Source organism: Arachis hypogaea, chromosome 16 (genome assembly GCF_003086295.3).
Source record: "Arachis hypogaea cultivar Tifrunner chromosome 16, arahy.Tifrunner.gnm2.J5K5, whole genome shotgun sequence".
Lineage (NCBI taxonomy): Eukaryota > Viridiplantae > Streptophyta > Magnoliopsida > Fabales > Fabaceae > Arachis > Arachis hypogaea.
The window spans coordinates 13,084,567-13,107,695 of record NC_092051.1 but is presented as its reverse complement, the minus strand read 5'-3'; the positions used below and the strand labels follow the sequence as shown (position 1 = coordinate 13,107,695).

General features: G+C 38.8%; 1 protein-coding gene across 3 annotated transcripts; it reads left to right on the top strand.

Moving 5' to 3' along the window:
- The first annotated feature begins 8,382 nt into the window (after window positions 1-8,382).
- Window positions 8,383-12,374, top strand: LOC112757939 (uncharacterized). 3 transcript variants are annotated; one of them, XM_025806481.3, is made up of 8 exons: window positions 8,476-8,798; window positions 8,887-8,946; window positions 9,190-9,954; window positions 10,504-11,134; window positions 11,237-11,337; window positions 11,434-11,523; window positions 11,608-11,735; window positions 11,915-12,374. In XM_025806481.3, the coding sequence occupies exons 3-8, from the start codon at window positions 9,289-9,291 to the stop codon at window positions 12,057-12,059; spliced, it is 1,761 nt and encodes a 586-aa protein (XP_025662266.1). In that variant the 5' UTR covers window positions 8,476-8,798; window positions 8,887-8,946; window positions 9,190-9,288; the 3' UTR covers window positions 12,060-12,374. The 3 variants fall into 3 exon arrangements, with proteins under 3 accessions (XP_025662267.1, XP_025662265.1, XP_025662266.1); XM_025806482.3 differs by lacking the exon at window positions 8,887-8,946 and having other exon boundaries at window positions 8,383-8,798; window positions 10,540-11,134; XM_025806480.3 differs by lacking the exon at window positions 8,887-8,946 and having other exon boundaries at window positions 8,428-8,798.
- Window positions 12,375-23,129: the final 10,755 nt, after the last annotated feature.

The window sequence follows — 23,129 nt, the reverse complement described above, 5'->3', positions numbered from 1 at the left end:
ACAAATTGAAGGTTCTTGATGGCCTAGAGAAGAGGGGTTGAATCTATGGCATTCTTTAAAACTTTTAGTAATGCCTCAAACCAAAACTGTTGACTTAGTTCCTGTTTGGTCTGTGTATATGATTATGCAGGAGATAATTTTATTTTGTCTCATGAATTGCAGAAAACAGAATTAGAGCAGAGAGAAAGAAGATAACACAGCCATGTATCCTGGTTCAGTTGTTGCCTAGTGCAATACAACTTATATCCAGTCTCCACCACAACGTTGGTGAAATTTTCACTATCATTCCAAGTATTACATACACCAATTTCCTAGGACTCAACGTAATCCTATATGGGACACTCAAGTTTTAACATAAACTTAACTTGGCTATGCAACTACCAAGACTCAACACACTAAGTGCTTACCAAACTTAGCAAGAGATACCTCTCAGGTACATGACACAAAACAGAAAAACAACCAAAAGAAATCTGAAATCATTCTTGGCTTTTCTCTCCAAGTATTTTTCTCAGCCTTTTCACTCAATGACTTTTTCTTAATGCCTCTCTTTCTTGCCTTTTACCTCTGAATGAATACAAAAAAGATATACATTAAAACAGAAATACAAACAGTAAAATATGAAAGAGATGATGATTCACAGCCTTGACTCTATGCGCTGAAGCCAACTTTTGAACTTAAAACATTGTTCTTCATCTTGGCAAAGTGCTCCCTTTAGTGTAGGTGCAATGCTTCCAAGACTTCAAACTCTGTTTGTGAGGTTTTCACTCTTCTCTCAATTCGGGTTCTCTCTCCTTCTCCAGAATGAGAATCGTTTTTTCCTTTTTGTATGTTTCCTAAACCACAGCTAGGGTTTCTTCAAAGTTAACTTCTTGGTCCTTGAACCAGCTAAAATAATTTCTTTTCTTTCTTCAATCAACCCCAAAAATTAGGGATTTTGAATCAGGACTTAGTACCGTAGCAGACACAGCAGTAGCACCGTACCATTCAACTTTTTCAACAAGCTTAGCAAAATCCAAACCTTTAGATTTGTGCTTTTGCTCCAAGAAACACTTTCAACCATTGATTCACAGCAGAGATATTTAGCCACCACTTTCTTCATTTTTTTCAAAATAGTGGTGCAGAGAGTAGGAAAAAATGTGAAGCAATTAACTTGCATGCAAATGGAACAAATTACCTTTAATCTCTGAACTTGCTTAGCATACTTTTGATTAACTTGATTGGGCATTGACTTTCTTAATTAACTTTCTCTTTCTTTCTCTTTGTGTTAGAACGAAAAGTTGAATCTCCCTTTCTTCTCTGATGTATTACCCCAAGTGAACTTAACAAGGCTTATGGTTGCTTCTCTTTTGTTTGATTGGCATTGGGCTTGGTTTGCTTCCATTTCAATTATCACCCTTGGAAGCTTTCAGTCTTATTTGTTTAGGCGGCAACAATAATTATTTGGGCCTTTACACTTGAACCACTTCATCAAAAACTCACTTGGGTTATTAACTCAAATCAACATGTTTGTCATCATCAATACGTCATTTATTTTTCTAACTCAACACTCTATATTTAACACCAAATTATACCGAAATGAATAAATGATAACGTCACACAAAGAACTACCAGTACACCTTATTTCAAACAGACATAAATAAGAGAATTTATAGAGAAAATAGAAATTTGTATAAGATAAATAACTTACAACAAATTTATTAAGTTCTATTCTGTCTTTCGAAGGAGTTTTTTTATTTAATGGGTTAGGGACATGAAATTTCTTCTTTTCAACATCCGCCATCCATATCTAGCAATGATACGCATAGTAAACTGGGGTAAATATCTGAAGTTTGGCCAAAGAGAACAATTTTTTAGTTTAATTGGCACCTAATGAAAGAATTATTTAAGAAGCTTTATAAATGAAAGCTTACAAATGGATAGCGTGGCTTTGCTAAAGCAACAAAAATATTTCAATAACACAGAAATAATTTGATAATACACCGAAATTTGATTTACAGAATATATTACAAAATGAATTTTTACTAGATACATTCAAACCAAGGGCAACTGCTATATTTTCTTGGGTGATGTTGATTGTATCATACCGTATGTACAGTGTGTTATTGTACATATCAAATGAATATGTCAATTCTTTCAAGAACTTATGTAGCACATTCATGGCAGGAATATGCATCATATCACCGAACCCCAGTTCTTGAACAATGGATTTCTTGTCATCGCTCATATTGTGGAATTTATCATGAATGGATCTTGTAGAGCATCTCAAATAATAATTTTTCTGTAAATAAATGAGAATCATGTAAATAAATTATATTTATACAAAAAATATTGAGTTGTTCAAACATATATATATATATATATATATATATATATATATATATATATGCATGCTTACATTATATTTTGGTGCTTGCTTTTTTGTTATTTTTCTGTAAGGAATAAGAAAAGGTTAATAGATAACAAAAACACCAGGTGCACCTCAATTCACATGAAATACACTGAAAAATAAACCAAATACACCCCTATTATTTCTTGATTACATTACACAATGCGAGTTTAAAAAACATGTAATTCAATCAAACATGTATAATGACAAGCACTATAACAAAATTCTATGGGTTAGTTACAAAAAAAAAGAGGACAAAAATACCAAGTGCATCTCAATTCATATGAAATACACCAAAGGCAAATCAAATATACCGCTATTATCTTTTTATTACATCATACAATGTGAGGTCAAAAAGACATGCAACTCAATCAAACATGAATAAAATGATACTAGAAGCACTACAACTAAATTATATGGATTGTTACAATAAATCGATGAAGAAAATTCCTAAAAAAATGGAGAAAAACATATGCAAGTCACTTAAATATGTACAAAATAACATCAGAAGCACAAGAATAATATTATGTTATTTAGTTACAGTATAAAGAAGACAACAACACCAAAAATACCTCAATTCACATGAAATACACCGAAAGTTGTTACTGATTACTACAAAGTACAAACAAATTCAGTTCGAAACATACAAATACTTAAACATGCACAAAAACACTTTCAAATCCCTCAAAACACATGCAAATATAGCTCATACGATAAATACTACGTAATATTTTTACACTAACCTAACACAGTTATCACCAAATGAAGCGTATAATGAAAACAGTAATACGTACTTCAACGCAATAACACAAAATGAATCTACTAAATAAATAGAAATATGACTATGTAGTATTTCGCAATCGAAATGAGAAAAAAAAAGTGAGAAAACTAGACGATTAGTGAACAATAACTTCAATAACCTTTTGTGTTCTCTTTCTGTATTTCTTGGTAAAGATTTTGAATTTAGCTTTAAAATTTCTTTGATTTTTCGCGACGATTTTGAGCTTGGTTTGAATTGTGAACGTTGCGATTTTGATCAAGGGAGAAGAACTGTTTTCATAATGACATTCGCACTATTCAATAATTGGGGGAGTGCGTGTTTATACATACTCTAATCTGAGGTTGATTTTTATTGTACTTGAACCAACTTGATTTAACTTAATTACCAAAAAAATTTGTATACGTAATAGGACCGAAATTTCTTAAGTGAGCATATGGGTTAAGTACGAAATTAAAGAGTCAACCACTCCTAGATAGATCAATAATTTTTAGATTTAATTATTAAAGTTTTTTTCCGATACTCATTAATAAACTCATTATAAGATAAGTCAACCAAAAAAAAAACTCATTATAAGATAGAGTATATATTTTGTCCGGGATAGAAGTTACATTTTGCTTTATTCAGTTTTGTTAGGAACTAATATTTTTAACCAAGAATTTACCAATAAATTAAAGTAATAACTAAATAAAAATTAGACAAAGGAAAAAAATTAAAAAAAGAAATGTTGGTTAAAAAATGTTAGTTTCTAATTTTTTTTTCCTATTAGCATAAAGTAATAAGTTTCAGAATTAACATATCCCACTTGAGTTATAAAATCATGTTAAAAAAAGTCATAAAATATTTCTCAATTTTAACCATCTGTGTGATCAACTAGATAATTTAAAGATGGTTAATTAAGATTCTTACATAATAGTAGCAAAATTCACTTGTTAGTATATTATTTATTTCATTCTTCCGGACCGCATGATATATGGCACATTAATGATTAATTTGATGTTGAACAATTACAATTATAGTTAATTGACGGTGTTATATAAGAGTTACAGGACTCTCTTATTATAATTTGAAGGCCACTGCTATGGTCAAGAAGACAACCGTGGCATGCATAAAAGATTGAGTTGTGGCATTGAGGCTTTAGAATTGACAGTGCACAAACTTAGAGTGCCAGAAAGATTAGAAGGTTGAACCTAAGTTTTTTTATAATCAAGTTTAATTAAAATTTTTTTATTTGTGTTTTTTTAGTATATATCTAAATAGATTTTTAAAAAATTTTGCATCAAGCATTTTTGTTCTAAAAAAATTGTATTATATTAAAATTTTTAAATTTTATAAAGTAAGACATATAAATTTTCGCTTTAATTAAATATGTTATTTTTATTTAGACAAATAAATCTTTAAAAATGTGACGCAAAAATTTATATGTCTTATTTTTATAAAATTCAGAGATCTCAACGTAATAAAATATTTTTAAAAACAAAATGTTCGATAAAATTTTTTTTAGGGACTTATTTAAATATATTTAACTATTTATTATTGTGTCAATAATCTATTAAACTAACTTAGTTACCAATATAATTTAATGGGTTAAATACTTTTTTCGTTCCTAACATTTTGTGTCAAAATCAAAATCATCGCTGATATTTTTTTCTTATTAAAATAATTACCAATGTTATTAAACATTTTAAAATCATCCTTTTAAACATAATAATTTTTGAAATGATACAAATACCCTTTTCTTATTATCACTACTTGGTAGGGAGTGGATCCTCTCCAGTGAAGAAAAAACTGGATGGTGTCAATTGTAATCTTTTACCCTTCATTACTCTCTCTCTCATATTTAATTTTGGCCCCACTTATAAAGTTAACGGTGAGAAATCACACTGCATTTCCTCAAGTGTTGAAAAAACTGGAGAGGATCCATTTCCCTACTTGGTACTCACCCCACCCACCCATTAGTCCATTACCCCCATCCCTTTCCAGTTCCACCTAAAACAGAAAAACCAAGACGAAGAAAAGGAACAAAAGAGGGAGAAGAAAGAAAAGGAAAAGAAGAGAGAGGTGACGGCGGAGAAAGGGGCGGAGACCTTCCGACGTCGGCGCTGGCTTCTCTCTTCCTTTCCGGTCTTGCCGACTGCACCTTCCGATGTTGGTGCTAGCTTCTCGGCGCTACCGTACGATGTGATGGCGAAGATAGTGGCGTCGTTCGATGACCCAACCCTAAAGGTGGCGTCGGTGGTGTGCCGGTCGTGGTGGGAGGCGGTGATGTTGCTTCGATGGGGAAGAAGTTCAAGCACGGAAGCCCACGGGTGAAGCAAAATGTAGAAAAGGCACTGGAGTCGTTCGAGAAGGCGGCGACACGTGGGTTTGCACTCGCCAGGCTCATGTATTGGGGAGAGGGGAGAAGCAGAGAGCCCTCAATTTGTTCCTGAAATCTGCAAATCTCAGGAACCATGCGGCACAGTGAAATTAGGGATTTCATATTTGCAAGGTATTTTTTTTTTAAACTAATTTCAAGGTTGAGTTTCTAATTGTGGATATTGGATAAAGCGTATTTGTGCTGTTCATAGTGTGTTGACTTTAGCTCAAACTAGATTAGTTCATATTCAATGGCTTAGAATACACCAAAAAGAACACGAGAATAAATGCGGGAAAGGTTGGAAATTGTATTGATTCTAAACTTGGGTACATTATTATTACCATTTTAGGTTTTTGTTGTGGAACAAACCAATGAACAAAAAAAATTCATCTCACAGGTACCTTTGTTTGCTTGACCAAAAGATATCTGTAGGGCTGGAAGTGAACTGAACTGAGTTGAGCTAGACCAAGCTCAAACTCGGCTCACAAAAATTGAGCTTGACTCACGACTCGACTCATTAACAATCGAGCTTATTTCTTAAGCTCAAGCTCGGCTCATCAAAAATTCACGAGCTGACTTGAGCTCACAAGTTGGCTCAAATAAGAGAAACATAAATACATAATCTATAATTCTATATCAATAAATTATAACTTATATATTTTAAAAAATATTTGAAAAGATCAATTTTATATATTGTTTATCTATCAATAAATTATAAATTTTTTATTTATGTCCTATATTAAAATTATATGTAAAAAAATATAAATATTAAATAATTAAGATTGTTATAATATATATATATATATATATATATATATATATATATATATATATATATATATATATATATATATATATATATAATCGAGCCAGCTCACGAGCTAATGAGCTGAGCTTATCCAAGTTCAAGCTCGACTCATTTAATTTATAAGCTCAATTTCAGGCTCAAGCTTGGCTCACCAGCTCACGAGCTTAGCTTACCGAGCTGTTAACGAGTCGAGCTCGAGCTGGCTCATGAACTGGCTTGACTCACTTCCAGCCCTAAGTATCTGGTTCAACTGTTCAAGTTCTGGTCGGATATGCAGCTATGTTAAAATTGAAGGTGAGACTGGTGCCAATGGAGGAAGAGTTGAGGTTGGCGATGGAGAGGGAGAAGAAGGTGGAGAAGGAGGCAGAGGGGTCGAGGTGATGAGATAGTGAAAAGGGAGAGAAGAGAAAGATCGAAAGAGAGTGAAGAGATACGAGAAGATGGGGGTGAGTTTGTTTTGTTTTTTAAAAGGATAAAATTGTTTGAAAAATATTGTTTATGGACAAAAGGATAATATTGTTTATAGACAAAAGGATAATTTTATAACATTTTGTAACATTGAAGATGATTTTAATTAAAAAAAAAAGTCGAAGATGATTTTGATTTTGATTCAAGTACTCTAATTTAATCATATAGGATCATAGTAATTGAATTTGTAATGGACCAAGTTGGCTGACACAATTATCTTAGAGCCTCTGAATCCAGACGAGGGATGAAGAATATGTGGCCCGATTGAGATAAAACATGTTTGAAGGCCCATAAATCTAGAGCCACATGAAGAGCCCAAGGTGTGACGGTGACGGCAACGGCGATCAGGAGCAAGGGAGGATGAAGCTTAGGAATCAGACAAGGACATGGCTCTTGAGACTCCAGCAAGAGCACATAAAACTAACTGAAGAAGGCCCCACCGTCTAAGGGAAGAGGGCTCATCTTAACTAATTATTCAGTGATTGTGAGTCCCACAATTGCAGGCGGCCCAACCCCAGTGTAACAACTCACTACTGTACGTGAAAAACGTGTTCAGGCTTATACACCAAAACATGCGCCTAATTGAAAATGGTCAACATCCTAACAAAACATATATTTGATTAAATATCCTTTTAGTTCTTGACGATTTACTCGAAAAATAAAGTAAATTTTCACAATTCAAAAAATAATTGATTTAATCGATTTTTAACCATTTAAATAAATGATTTATTTAAGAATAATAATATATATTTAAGTTTTTTATGAACTAAATTTAACTAACTTAAATAATAAGATTTAGAATAATATTAGTGATAATTAATTTTTGTTATATTAAATAAATTTAAGTAAATTTGATTAACAAAAAAAATTAAATGTGTATTATTATTCTTTATTTAATGTGTTAAAAACCATTTAAACTGATTATTTGAATGATTAAAAATAAAATTTTTGAATAGTGAATGACTACTTTATCCTTTGGATAAATAGTCAGAGACAAAAAAAAAATTACTCTATATATTTTTAAAATTATAATTTTAATACACTATTTAAAAATAATTTTACACATTCTAATTATATAACGTCAATTTAAATATATTAATTTGCATAAATAGTTATCTAAAAATGCTAAATTTTGTAAAATATTTTGCTCTTCACATCAAAATTTAATAGTTGAGAGTTGAGAGTCGTTGGATGACAATTTAGTCAAATCTGTTAAGTCATTTAATGACTCTCAACTATCAAGTATTAACTTTACATAAAGTTAATGGTACGTTTTTACCAATACTTAAATGTACAAACAATTATGTATTGACGTTAACCAAAAATAAAGACATTTTATATTTGGCCAAATCATTCAAAAAAAAAAAACGAATAACATTAAACAATTATATAAAACATTTTATATTATCAATAATATATCAAAATTAAACTCTTAAAACTAAAATAATTTAGGAAAAAAAAAATTTTCTTTAATTTTTTTATATATTATAGATATTTTTTGGTGACCTTCATATTTTTTTGGTGACATATATTATAGATATTTTTTTTTGGTGACTATATTATATAGATATTTAAAAAAGAAAGGAAACATTAGTAAATAAATAATAATAAATAATTTATGAAAGTTTAAACGCTTAATATGTAGTATGTTAATTGACGCATGCACTTTTACGAGGTTTTTTGTGTCTTCCTAATATGGTCGTTTCTGAAGAATCAGGTCAGCTGCAGATGAACCTCCAAATTTTTTGTTGTCTCTTTCTTCTTCTTCGCCTCTTTTCCTTCCCCAAAACCCGCGCCCTACACAGAAAAGGCGCGAGCTTTGGTACTCCCACTTCTGCTGTCCCACCCAATAATTCCCTCCGATCCAATTTCCAACAGAACAACAAGAACCCGTTACTCTCCCCAATTCCTTCTGCTTCGATCAAACCCTATCGCTATGCCCTCCAATCTCAGTTCGCTGCAATAGCCCAGACGCAAAATTCTCTTGCTGCATCACTCAGTGAGCTCTCACATTCACCGTGCTTATTCTCAATTTCACTGTATCCTTTTTGTTTTCGCGTGTTTGATGTTGCTTTCTGTTCGTTTAGGTTTCATTTATTGTTTCCGTTTCCAAAAGAAGGAACTTCTTTCCCCCAAATTTCGTATAGGTTGGTTTTCAGTGTGATGCAACTGCAAACAAAATCCGCAAATGCTGTTTCAAGTGTTGTAGCAAATTCGTGATCATGTGAAAATATAGGATCTTAATTGAATTCTAAATGAATTGCACTGTTTTCATGTTCAAGTAAATTTTTTACTTAATGGAAAAGCTGTTTGGTTGCATTGGAATTTGCATGGTTCGTTTTTATGATTGATCAATGTGTTATTGATATTTTGATATAATTCTGTTGCAGCTGGGGTCATTGTTGTTTATGAGGGTTTCCCCTCAGCAGTAGTTGAAGGGGCACTGGAAAACTGTGGCCATAGGATAATAACAAATTAACAAGTATTTGATGGAGGATTTAGGTGGTACCCGATTTGATAGCCTCAACAATGCTGTAAGGAGGAGGAGGAGTCAAACTTCACGCAGGCCTCGACCTGATTCACAGCCTGTGTCGGAAGAGCAAGAGCTGTCTCCCTTGTCAGCAACCCCCCCTTCAGAGGATGCTGGCAAGGCCTCCAGCGACGAGATTGCTGGTTATGATACTAATTCCAAGAGAAAAGAATTCAGTCTTAATCATTGTGTTTCTCAGGCCTCCTCTGCTACTGGAGCTGAGGATAATAAATCCCTAAGGAAGAGTAATAAGGATGAAGGATTCCATGTGTTATATAATAATGAACCTGGAAGGAGTGGTTCGAATAATAAACGCTGTAGCGAAGGTGTTCTTGCTCCAGCTAATTGGAAAGGGTCTAATAAATCAAAGGAGAGCTTTGAGTCAGAATCAAGAAATGCAGATATGTATGGTGAAAGGAATCCTGAGAGTATGAGTGTGGGGCAGCTTGGTGTCACCCAAGATGGATTGGGGAATAAGAACAAGGTTAAGAAGGTTAAACTCAGGGTTGGTGGTGTGACACGTACCATTCAATCTAACTCGTCGTCTAATGGTGCTTCAGGAATTGGAACAACTATGAAAAGTACACGCTCTTCAGATGCCTCAAGATCACGCCAAAAGCAACAGGTATTCCTCATTTGGTTGTAACGTAGCTTATGTCGGTTTTTGATAGTATAGTATCTTACTCCTCAATGGTTTTATGTAGAACTTGTTGGAGATATCATTTCATTCAAGTGCTTCCACCTAAAGATTTAGTGCTTTTACAGCTGATTAATCCTTGTGTATATTCCTATTAAATTTCACAGAAGATAAAGTGGGCCACACATTATCCCTACTTTAAGCCTAAATGGCTCCTCGTGTTGGAGATTTATGACCATTTAAGTTCTTTCATGGAAAAGCTTAATTGGTCCTGGATACCTTTTAATGGTATTGCATATTTGACATTTGCAGAATTAGTCAATCCAGTTAGAAACTTCTATAGAATTTCATTTCATAGTATTATTAAGGCATATCTTGTCTACCCTGTCTGCAAGGACTGTACCAAATATTTAGGTGTTACTTTTATGGAAGAGTATTCCAGGTCTTGATTGCTTAGCTATAAAATAATAACTTTTCTTTTCTTTTTTAACCTATAAAATCCTATTTGGTTGATCTCATCAAATTGTATTATCCCAGAATAATTCTGACGATAATCATTCTCCTTCTGAAAAGAGGGGCGGCTTACAAGGCCTTCGGTGGAAGGGATCCTCAAGGGGTTGTTTTAGTCTTGGGAAGGAGGAGTCACTGATGGGGAGGACATCTGGAAAAAACACATCTGGTCAGAAAAGAGACAAATCTGAACCAGTTCGTAAGAGCAAGCGAGTACCAAAAAGGCGAGTACTGGATGGAGAATTTGGTGATGACGATGATGAGGATGATGAGATTCGGTATTTGGAGAAGCTGAAAACATCGAAAGTTTCTGCAGTGTATAGAGATGAAGAAGAATTGAGTAAGAAGCATCGAAAACTCTCTAGTGTATCCAATTTGGAAAATGCTGCATCATCAAGATCAGGCAGAGATGGCAAGAAAAGGTCTAGATTCGAGGACACTGACTATGAGGCTGAAGAGGAGTCAGGTTCTGATGGCGAGCTTGAGGACAAGAAAAAGAAAAAACAGAGGAAAGAATCAGTTGATGTATTGATGGATGGTAAGAAGGAAATGACTCTCACTACACGTCAACGGGCCCTTCAATCAAGCAAAGATGCCTCAGCATCTGGTGCAAGTTTAATTGAGTTTCCCAATGGATTACCACCTGCCCCACCTAGAAGTGAGCACTTATCTATACTTTATCTCCTTCTGTCAAGTGTCAATTTCATACTAGAGACATCAACCATGTAGCTTAATTTACAATTGGATGTTCTAACTGCAGAGCAAAAGGAGAAGCTTACAGAGGTGGAGCAGCAACTGAAGAAAGCCGAGGCTGCTCAAAGGCGTAAAATGCAGGTTGAGAAGGCTGCCAGAGAATCTGAGGTTTGTTTTTTCTCTCCAGATGTATTTTTGTTGTGCATCGTACTTCATTTCACATGGAAAGTCAACCAGTCAAGTCCATTTGAAACGATTTTGTAGGCTGAAGCTATCAGAAAAATACTTGGTCAAGATTCCAGCAGGAAGAAGCGAGAAGAGAAAATAAAGAAGCGTCAACAAGAACTGGCAGAGGTTTTGCAGCACTAGATTAATTTCCTACACTCTATTTCAATTTCTAGTTTGGTTCAGCCTTCAGTGTTAAATTATTCTTTGCAGGAGAAAGCAGCCAATGCAAGAATGCTTGCATCAAACACCGTGAGATATGTGATGGGTCCCTCTGGGACAGTTGTGACCTTTCCCGAGGAAATGGGGCTCCCTAGCATATTGAACTCCAAACCCATCAGGTGGGCTCTCCTAAAGTGCTAATTTGTTATCCGGGACCTGTTTCACTGTCTTCCTGATAACTTGTTTCTACATGTTTGCCAAATATATACATTGGTCAGGAGTTAAATCTCATTGTTTGTTTGGCAAACACATAAAATTGTCTTTCTCTTCTAATGAAACCATTTCATAAATGTTTCAGTTATCCTCCACCGCGTGAGAAGTGTGCTGGTCCATCTTGTAGCAATCCATATAAGTATCGGGATTCAAAATCAAAGCTTCCTCTTTGCAGTCTCCAATGCTACAAGGCAGTCCAGGAGAATATGGCAGCCGCAACTAGAGCATGAAGTTGTTGATGATCCTCTGTCACTGCCTTGTGCCAGTCGCGCGACACCATCAATGTTTTCATCTTTGGTATAGGCTCTAGATTAGATCAAATATTTGTTGAGCTTTTGGTGGAGAGCCCAACTGGGAATTGTTAATTTTCCCTGTTGCACATAATTTTAAATTGGTACATAAGAGGATTTGTGGTATTCATATCCAGTTAATTGGAAATGTATACAACATGTCCAGTTCTGTTTTTTTATTCTGGATTTTGGAGTAGCAATGGTAGATATATAAGCCAGTCAGTTTGGCAATAATTTTACTAGCTAAAAGGAAAATTGTAGAGGTTGCTATGATATTTGATTTCATGATTACTATCTTTTCATATAGTTGGCAATGCAGTGTAGCGTTATCACTTATCGCCTTTAGGTTATCGCAGTTTCATATTTGAGACTTGCAAGCTCGTATTTTGGATTGCTCATTTGCAATTTTAGAAACTAAATTATCAAATTTTTTTTTAATTTCAAAAATTAGTGTGAAGACAAACTTATAATGGAACTGTTCATACCCTGGCCCAATAAATAGGGCCCAAGATCTAAGCAAAGAAGCCCAACCCAAAGGGTTGGCCCTCCTCCAGTACCAGCCTTCGTCCCAGAAGTCGGTACTAAACACGACCTGCTCCAAAGAAGTCGGATACGAGGGTTAGCTGGCAGATAACACTCATTCGAATGAGTAACTGCCCCTAGAAACTCTCTAACCACTTCATAGAGCCATATCTTAACCTCCCCAAGATATGGGAACGGTTATCCGCCTAAAAAGGCGGCACTACTTCAGCGGTGGTTATTGGTTCACCACTATAAATACCCTGACTTCCCTCAGGTATCACTAAGTCCAATACATTCTAAACTTGCTCACACTCTTGCTAACTTAGGCATCGGAGTGTCCTTGCAGGTACCACCCCCCATTCTTTCACACGTACAAGTCGGACGGAGGAACACCGAGTTTCAGGTTCACTCGATAGTCACCTCCCTCACACATTTGGGCCAACCAACGCCATCCGGCCCACTAATCTCTGGTTACCCACCGTAACATTGGCGCCGTTGCCGGGGACCCGTGAGATCAACCAGTGATGGCGGAAAGATCCCCTGAAGAGGGTCATGTGGAGACAGATTCCGAACAAGAGAATTTGAACACTGAGGCAGATCAGACCCTCCATCAGGAAGTCAATGACCAACATAGGGAAGGCACCTCCGGAATCAAAAATCCGAAGGTGAACTCCTCGGAGGGGCGCGAGTCAGAAAAAGAAGGACCCTCCCACGCTAGTGAACTTATGGGATTAATCCATAGCCGCCTCGAACAGCTAGAACAGGAGCGGGAACGACAAAGGGAAGCTGAAAGGAACCTAAAAGAGGAGATGGAGCGACGAAAAGAGTTAGAAAGAAAACTCTTAAAGTTAGAATCCTCCCTCAAAGGTCGGAATTCCCACGACGATAGAGAAGATTCTCCCTTAGGAGAGAAAGATCCGTTTAGCGAGGACATAATGAGGGCAAAAGTTCCGAGAAACTTTAGAAGCCCCGATATGGACCTCTACGATGGAACCACCGATCCAAAGCATCATCTGAGCAACTTTAAAAGTCGGATGTATCTGACCGACGCTTCTGACGCTACGCGATGCAAAGCTTTCCCGACAACCTTGTCAAAAGCAGCGATGAAGTGGTTCGACAGTCTCCCTCCGAGGTCAATTACCAGCTTTGAAGACCTCTCAAGAAAATTCTTGATGAGGTTCTCCATCCAGAAGGACAAAGTAAAACATGCACCAAGTCTCCTGGGAATAAAACAGGAGGCCGGGGAGTCCTTACGGGCCTACATGGAAAGGTTCAACAAAGCATGTTTGGAGATTCAAGACCTGCCCACCGAAGCAGTCATCATGGGGCTAGTCAATGGTCTTAGAGAAGGTCCCTTCTCACAGTCCATATCAAAAAGACACCCCGCCTCTTTAAATGATGTACAGGAAAGAGCTGAAAAATACATCAATATGGAAGAAAACGCTAGGCTAAGAGACCCGAGTTTGCGACTCGGACACCCTCCCCCAACGAAAGAAAGGGAGAGGGAAGCGAAGAAGAAGGAAGAGCTCGGCCTCGATAGGCCAAGGAAATATCACTCTTATACTCCATTGAAAGTTCCCGTAGTGGACGTATACAGAGAAATTTGCAATACTGAAAGGCTACCTCCCCCCAGACCCATCAAAAATAAAAAAGGGGGGAGCCGCGGGGATTACTGTGAGTACCATAAGATATATGGGCACTCTACAAACGACTGTTACGACCTTAAAAATGTGATAGAAAAGCTGGCCAGAGAAGGTCGGCTTGACAGATATCTCATAGAAAGGTCGGACGGCCATGTAAAAAGAAAGCGAGAAGATACGGATAGAAGAGACCCACCACCACAAACTCCGGAGAGACATATCCATATGATCTCAGGAGGGTTTGCGGGAGGGGGGCTCACAAAATCCTCTCGTAAAAGACATCTCAAGAGAGTTTACCAGGTTGAAGAGGGGTCCTCCGACCTCCCAACCATTTCATTCACAAAGGAAGATGGGCGAGGAATAATCCCTGGGCACGACGACCCAGTGGTAATCACCATGATCCTGGCAAATGCTCATCTACACAGAACACTAGTAGACCAAGGAAGCTCAGCAGACATCCTCTTCAAGCCCGCTTTCGACAAACTAGGTTTAGATGAGAAAGAGTTAAGAGCTTACCCCGACACCTTGTACGGATTAGGGGACACGCCGATAAAGCCACTAGGATTTTTGCCCCTCCACACCACCTTTGGAAAGGGGGAAAAATCAAAGACTCTGAGTATAGACTTCATAGTCATCGACGTGGGATCGGCCTATAATGCTTTAATCGGCAGGGCTACCCTTAACCGACTCGGAGCGGTGGTATCGACACCCCACCTCTGCATGAAGTTCCCGACCTCGTCGGGGATAGCAACGGTGAGGGGAGATCAGAAGTTGGCAAGAAAGTGCTACAATGAAAGCCTAAACCTGAGAGGAAAAGGCAAAGAAGTTCACACAATAGAACTCGGGGGAGCAAGGGTTAAAGAAGAACTGCGACCACAGCTCGGGGGAAAAACTGAGGAGATTCAGGTCGGCGAAGAGGAAGGAAAAAACACTCACATAGGAGCCAACCTAGGGGAAACCCTGAGACAAGGGTTGATTAAGCTCCTAAGAGATAACTCAGATCTCTTCGCCTGGAAGGCCTCCGACATGCCTGGGATAGATCCCGAGCTCATGTCTCACAAGCTCTCGGTCTACTCAGGGTCCCGACCTGTGCAACAAAGAAGACGCAAGCTCGGCCCAGAGCGAGCCCTAGTAGTAGAAGAGCAAGTGCAGGCACTCCTAGAAGCCGGCTTCATCAGAGAAGTCAAATACCCAACATGGCTAGCCAATGTAGTGCTAGTCAAAAAACAAAATGGTAAATGGAGAATGTGCGTCGACTACACCGACTTAAATAAGGCATGTCCCAAGGACCCTTATCCACTACCAAGCATTGACGCCCTAGTGGACTCTAGCTCGGGGTATCAATACCTGTCATTCATGAACGCCTACTCAGGGTATAACCAAATCCCGATGTATGAACCAGACCAGGAAAAAACATCATTCATCACGCCCAGAGCCAACTATTGCTACGTGGTCATGCCATTTGGATTGAAAAATGCAGGGGCCACATATCAGAGGCTGATGAATAAGGTGTTTGCCCCCCACTTAGGGAGCTTAATGGAAGCATATGTCGACGATATGTTAGTAAAGACCAAGGAGAAGGTCGACCTCCTATCCGACCTCTCACAAGTCTTTGATACCATAAGGTTGCACGGGATGAGACTAAATCCTGCAAAGTGCGCCTTCGCAGTGGAGGCAGGAAAATTTCTAGGATTCATGCTAACACAAAGAGGGATCGAAGCCAATCCCGACAAGTGTAGAGCTATCCTAGAGATGAAAAGCCCGACTTGTTTGAGAGAAGTCCAACAGCTGAATGGCCGACTAGCAGCTCTCTCCAGATTTTTGGCAGGATCAGCATTAAGATCCCTTCCACTGTTCTCCCTACTGAAAAAGGGGCACCAGTTTGAGTGGACTCCCGAATGCGAGGAGGCGTTCCAGGAGTTCAAAAAGTTTTTGAGCCAACCTCCTATCTTGACCCGACCTATAGCCGGAAAAGACCTCGTTCTATACCTATCCGTGGCAGACAAGGCTGTCTCAGCAGCCTTGATAAGAGAAGACGAGGTCAATCAACACCCAATCTATTTCATCAGTAAAGTTCTACAGGGCCCTGAGCTAAGGTATCACAAATTAGAAAAGTTTGCCTACTCCTTAGTAATAGCCTCTCGAAGGCTGCGGCCTTACTTTCAGGCTCACACAATAAGAGTCCGCACGAACCAACCCATGAAGCAAATCCTCCAAAAGACGGATATTGCAGGAAGAATGGTCCAATGGGCAATAGAGCTCTCCGAGTTCGACTTGAAGTACGAAACTCGGACGGCGATTAAAGCCCAGTGCCTCGCCGACTTCATTGCAGAATATGCAGGGGATCAAGAGGACAAACCAACTACCTGGGAACTCTACGTGGATGGATCCTCCAATAAAACAGGAAGCGGCGCAGGCATAATACTGGTAGACGAAAGGGGAACCCAGATAGAGGTTTCCCTCAAGTTTTAATTCCCAGCTTCAAATAATCAGGCAGAATACGAAGCCTTGATCGCAGGATTGAAGCTGGCAGAAGAAGTCGGTGCTACGAAGGTGATGGTATACAGCGACTCCCAAGTGGTGACCTCCCAAATAAGTGGGGAATATCAGGCAAAAGACCCAACTATGAAAAGGTACTTGGAGAAAGCCTCGGAGTTCCTGGGGCGCTTTGCAGAAACCGAGGTGAAACACATAACTCGGGATCTAAACAGCAGAGCAGACGCCCTATCCAAGTTAGCAAGCACCAAGCCAGGAGGAAATAACAGAAGCTTGATTCAAGAGACTCTCCAGGAACCTTCAGTGGTAAAAACGGAAGACACACTAGAAGTCTTTGAAGTGGTCGGATTAAACCTCGGATGGATGAACCCCTTAGTCGAACACCTAAAATTCGACATCCTCCCTAAGGAGGAAAAAGAAGCCCAGAAAATCCGAAGGGAAGCACAACACTATACCTTGGTGAAAAATGTTCTCTATAGAAGGGGGATATCAACACCATTGTTAAAGTGTGTACCGACCTCAAAAGCCACACCTCGGAGCCAGGTCATTGGCCAGGAAAGTGATCCGAGCTGGATTCTACTGGCCAACCTTACAGAAAGATGCCACAGAATTTGTGAAAAAGTGCCAGCCATGTCAGATGCATGCAAATTTCCACGTGGCTCCCCCAGAAGAGCTCATTAGTATCACTTCTCCATGGCCCTTTGCAAAATGGGGAATGGACTTGTTAGGTCCTTTTCCCCAAGCGCCAGGACAAGTTAAATACCTAATAGTGGGAATAGATTATTTCACAAAGTGGATAGAAGCAGAACCACTGGCCACCATCACTGCACAAAAAAGTCGGAGGTTCCTCTACAAAAATATAATCACAAGGTATGGGATACCTTATTCCATCACCACAGACAACGGGACCCAGTTCACCGACTCCACCTTTAGAAGCCTAGTAGCCAGTATGAACATCAAACACCAGTTCACTTCAGTCGAACACCCACAAGCCAATGGGCAAGCCGAGGCAGCCAACAAAGTCATACTGGCAGGGCTGAAGAAAAGGTTACAAGATGCGAAAGGGGCTTGGGCTGAAGAGCTCCAACAAGTACTATGGGCTTACAGAACAACCCCCCAATCCACCACCGGAGAAACACCCTTCCGACTAGTCTATGGCGTAGAAGCCATGATCCCAATAGAGGTCAATGAGCAAAGCCCAAGAGTGATTTTCCACGACGAGATCAGGAACATACAGGGACACAAAGAAGAGCTCGACTTGCTCCCTGAAGTCCGAGAAGAAGCTCAGATAAGAGAAGCAGCATTAAAACAAAGGATGACTACAAGGTACAACAAAAAAGTCATTCGAAGGAGTTTCACCCCAAATGACTTAGTCTTAATCAGAAATGACATTGGAGTCAACAAATCTGGGGAGGGAAAGCTCGCTGCTAATTGGAAAGGACCATACAAAGTCAAGGAGGTCTTAGGAAAAGGCTATTATAAGGTGACCGACTTAGGCGGCACCGAGTTACCAAGGTCATGGCATGCTTGTAATATGAAAAGGTACTACAGTTAAAAGCGAACTCTACTCCCTGATGTACTCTTTTCCCAGCTTCATGATTTTTTCCCAGAATCAAAGGGTTTTTCTGAAGAAGGGTTTTTAACGAGGCATCACAGTAGGGGCTAAGGGAAATAAATTATCAAAAGCCCTTAGTAGCAATAAGGTACCTCCTCAATTAATAAAGATCTCTTTCATTTTAAATATCTCTTTCAAATTCCCTTTTTATTTTCTTTCTACGAAACGCGCCGATTTAAGCTCGACAAAACGTGAAAATCCCATGAACCGACCTAGATGGTCGTCAGGATAAAACGACGAGGTACAAGTCGGCGTAAAGAGGCTATAGAAGTCGATCATGATAAACTCGGGAGCAGTCTGACTCACAAGGCGGAATGCGAAACCGAGTAAAATTAAAATGAATCGCAAAAGTAGCCTAAGTCACGAAAAACTCAATAAAACAAAATTGAGTACTAGGAATAACAAAAAGAGATAAGGAAAAACTAAGAAAAAGGCTGCCTTGAGAATCAAGGAAATTCAGAAAAGCAGACAAGCCCCAAAGAAAGGTTTTTTCTAGAAAAGATCAAAGAGTCGAAAGAACCACGAACAGAAAAAGCATGCGCGCATAAGGTAATTCAAAACCCTTATCCAAAAAGGGTACTTACTTTTTAACCTACAAAACCCTTATTAAAAAGGGTATTATAAAGTGTTTTGTTTACGGCCTTAAAAGGCCAAAAAATTGTTCAAACACTACCAAAAATAAATAAAGAGTTTAAAAAAGAGGGGCCCACAGGCCGGGCCCCAATAGCCAAAATCACTTTTTGAGAGGATCACCACCAGCAGAGTCAGGGGGTACGCCAGGAACAGGAGTTGAAGAGGAAGTCGGAGGAATGGTAGAAGAACTCGGAGCGTCCTTAGAGCGAGGAGGGGACTCTATGATCCTCTGCCCCCGAGTCTTTAAATCAGACTCAGACTCCACCACGGGGACAGGAGAATCCACGATGGCCCCACCAATAACAATCTTATCAGGGTCCAAAGGAGAAAGGTCCAAGTCAGGAGCAATAACTCCGACCTGTTCCTTAAAAATCCTCCAAGCCTCGTCAGCACCATCCGCAATAGAGTCCTCCAACTCGGTATAGGCCTTCCGAGCATTTAGCAAGTCATTTTTTACAGACACAAGATCAGCAAATAAACTGTTGTAGCTGGCTTGCGCTGCTTTCCTCAAATCCATCTCCATGTTACATTGGGCCTGCAACTTCTTCCCCTTCTCCCGGAGGCTGTCTCTCTCCTCCTTCAGCCTGGTAACCTCCCCCTCCAACTCCCTCTCATGATCCTGATATATACGAAGCCTACCTTCCAGCTCCTCGACCCTCGAGGTCGTCCCTAAAGAGCTGATAGGAGTCTTCTCAAATATATCTAAGAGTTTGCCACAAACCCCCGCCGTCTTAAGACTCTCCTCAACCACAGTGGTGAGGTAGTGCCGAACAGAAACATCATCCATACTCATGCGAGCATGAGGATAAATGTTCTTCCGGACGAACGCAAGAGCGTCTGCCTCACCAGAAACGCCAGACTCTAGGATCTTGCGCTTCTTTGGCTCTGGTTCGGGAGTAGGTCGGACGGGAGGGGGTGGCAGAGAGGGAGCAGAGGAAGAAATTACAATAGGTTGAGAGGGAGTCCCAACATTCCGAGGAGGAAGAGGAGAGACAACTGCCCTAACACCACCAGATCTGGCTCGAGACTTTGCCTTGGCCTCCTGAACCCTCTGGTAAGACTCTTGAGCGTTTTTCTTTGCCATCTCTGCAAAAAACAAATTGGTAGCTAAAAATCAAACAAGTCGGTAAAAGAAATCGCAAGTCGGAAATAAGCAAGAAACGCAAAAAGCTACCTAATTGTGACTGGACAAAGGTCGGCGACCCCTGGAGAAATTTTTTAGTATCCAAATATGGGGCCCTCCCCCACACTTCTCGGAGGAACCCCACAATGGCTGCTTCTACCTCATTTAAGTCATCCAGACCATATTTCTCGCAAGGGGAGGCCTCCAGCCAATATAAAGGAAATCGAGGAGAAGAATGATCGTCCAGGAAAAAGGGGTGGTGACCCTCTACAGCTTGCACTTTGAAAAAGTAGTTCTTGAAGTCGTGAAAGGACTCGTCAAAAAGGGTAAAAAGTCTCCGACCTTGTATGGCTCGGAAGGACACCCACTGTTGCTTATTATTTAGCCCACTAAAGGGCTTGGTCATGTGGAAGAGGTAAAAGAAAATCCTCAGAGAAGTCGGAAACTCTAAGGCCTGGCTGATGAATTGGTAAATTTTCAAAAAACCCCAAGAGTTGGGGTGAAGCTGGGTGGGGGCAACCCGGCAATGACGCAACACAGACATTTCAAACTCTGAAAAAGGGAGAAAAACGCCCAAACGAGTGACCATACTCTCATACATAAAAAAGAAATGAGGGGCCGTCTCGTCGGCCCTCCCGAAGCAAACCCGGTCTTCTGGACCCGGGACTACCAACTCGTACTTCGGCTCATCTTCTTCAGAAGTGCAAATTCTATAGTGAGTACGAAGGTGGGTAATAAATTCAGTATCAACCGAGGGCTCCTCCCCTAGGACCGTAACATCAACCCACTGGAAAAGAGCATCTACGGAAGCCATTTTCTTTTTCTTAAAAAGGGTGACAAGAAACCTACAAAAGAAAAGGAAAATCAACACACGGTCTCTAAGGGAAGGGGTACGGAACTAAAGCCTACAAACCAACCTACCTACAAAATAAAGGCACGCAAATAGAAAGCATGTCACAGAAAGGAAAAAAAAAAAAAAAGCTAACCTTTAAGTCTGAAACCAAGACTGGAGGAAGTAAAAGCCTTCGAAACACAAGAAAGCAGCACGAACGAGTGCAAGGGAAATTTGAAAGATCGCAGAAACGAAACAACGAAAGAGAGGAAAAGTATTTATAAGAACGTTAGGGGCATAATGGTAAAATGGGGGCAGTCATTAATGAAGATGCACCGTTACCAAGGCCATTAAATCTCTACGCACACCCCTAACGGACACGACGCTTGATTAGACGTAACTGTCAGAACCGAAAGGTCAAGAAAAATCACGTCGGTTCCTAAACCATCACGTCGGTCCTCCTGCAAATCGGCCAAAACCCCGAGTTGAATACTCGAACCCAACTCTTAAAAGAAATTGGGCTCGAGTAGGGGCACTGTTCATACCCTGGCCCAATAAATAGGGCCCAAGATCTAAGCAAAGAAGCCCAACCCAAAGGGTTGGCCCTCCTCCAGTACCAGCCTTCGTCCCAGAAGTCGGTACTAAACACGACCTGCTCCAAAGAAGTCGGATACGAGGGTTAGCTGGCAGATAACACTCATTCGAATGAGTAACTGCCCCTAGAAACTCTCTAACCACTTCATAGAGCCATATCTTAACCTCCCCAAGATATGGGAACGGTTATCCGCCTAAAAAGGCGGCACTACTTCAGCGGTGGTTATTGGTTCACCACTATAAATACCCTGACTTCCCTCAGGTATCACTAAGTCCAATACATTCTAAACTTGCTCACACTCTTGCTAACTTAGGCATCGGAGTGTCCTTGCAGGTACCACCCCCCATTCTTTCACACGTACAAGTCGGACGGAGGAACACCGAGTTTCAGGTTCACTCGATAGTCACCTCCCTCACACATTTGGGCCAACCAACGCCATCCGGCCCACTAATCTCTGGTTACCCACCGTAACAGGAACCTATCTTATAAAAAGGTTAATTGCAGTTAATAACGGAACACTTGTTTTCTGACTGTTTCATTCATTCACTCTTTATTTAAAAGAAATTTAATTTTTTTACTAGCAACTTTAATATATGTTTAAAAAATATATTTTAACTAATGAGAGTTTAAGTACTAATACTTTTATAAAAATTTGGTTATCATTTAATCAATTAAAAAAAATTGAGTAATTTTATATCATTAGATGTAATTTTACACCATTAAAAATACTAATAATAATTAATTGATGACTACAAATCACAAAACCTCACCCCAACACTCCTCTTAACTAAATCCTTATTTGTAATACGGTAATACCCAATTGCTATGCTCTTAGCCTTTTAATTATTCAAAATTTCAAATTAACGTTTTCCCTATTAATTATGAGAGAAGCTGAACCCTGAACTCATTATTTTTTTACTAGCGGATTGATAGGTATTATTTTTTACTCAAATTAAAATTTTTTAAAAAATTATATTAGATAATCAATTTTGTTAGTCAATATTGATTAATTTTTTAAAAATTATTTTATTTATCTTAAATTCAGAATTTTAAATTATAAATTCATAACTTAAAATTTTAAATTATAAGTTTAAATATCAAAATTAATTCATATTCATAAGTGTTTATCCCATTCCTACTCAATTAGAATGGATTTTGGTAGAACAAGACCGAAGTCGGATTTAATTTATATTATGTATATGATAATAATTATATAAACTTTTAAATTTATTTTTATTTGCTGAATTTTTTTATCATCTATTTGCTGGATTTTAATAAGAGAAAATTATCATTTTGGACCCCGAAAATTCTGTTTTTGATAAAATAGATTTTAATATTTGTTTTTGACAAAATGACTCCCAATATTTTTTCTCCGTTTGACAAGTTGGACTTGACTCTGGACGTTAACGAAGACGACTATATAGCACGTTAAATGCTTACATGAATCCTATGAATACTATGTTTCTAGGATCTCATTAGGGAGATAATGGATTATTTGTACAATGTGTATAATGGGCTATTGAGTTACAAAATGAACATCCTCATACTATCTAG

Bases quoted from the DNA above. Each gene is read 5' to 3' on its own strand.
- LOC112757939 (XM_025806480.3), top strand. From the start codon at position 9,289: ATGGAGGATTTAGGTGGTACCCGATTTGATAGCCTCAACAATGCTGTA. The intron at 11,338-11,433 runs GTTTGTTTTTTC...ACGATTTTGTAG, and splicing joins AGGCTGCCAGAGAATCTGAG to GCTGAAGCTATCAGAAAAAT. The intron at 11,736-11,914 runs GTGGGCTCTCCT...TAAATGTTTCAG, and splicing joins TTGAACTCCAAACCCATCAG to TTATCCTCCACCGCGTGAGA.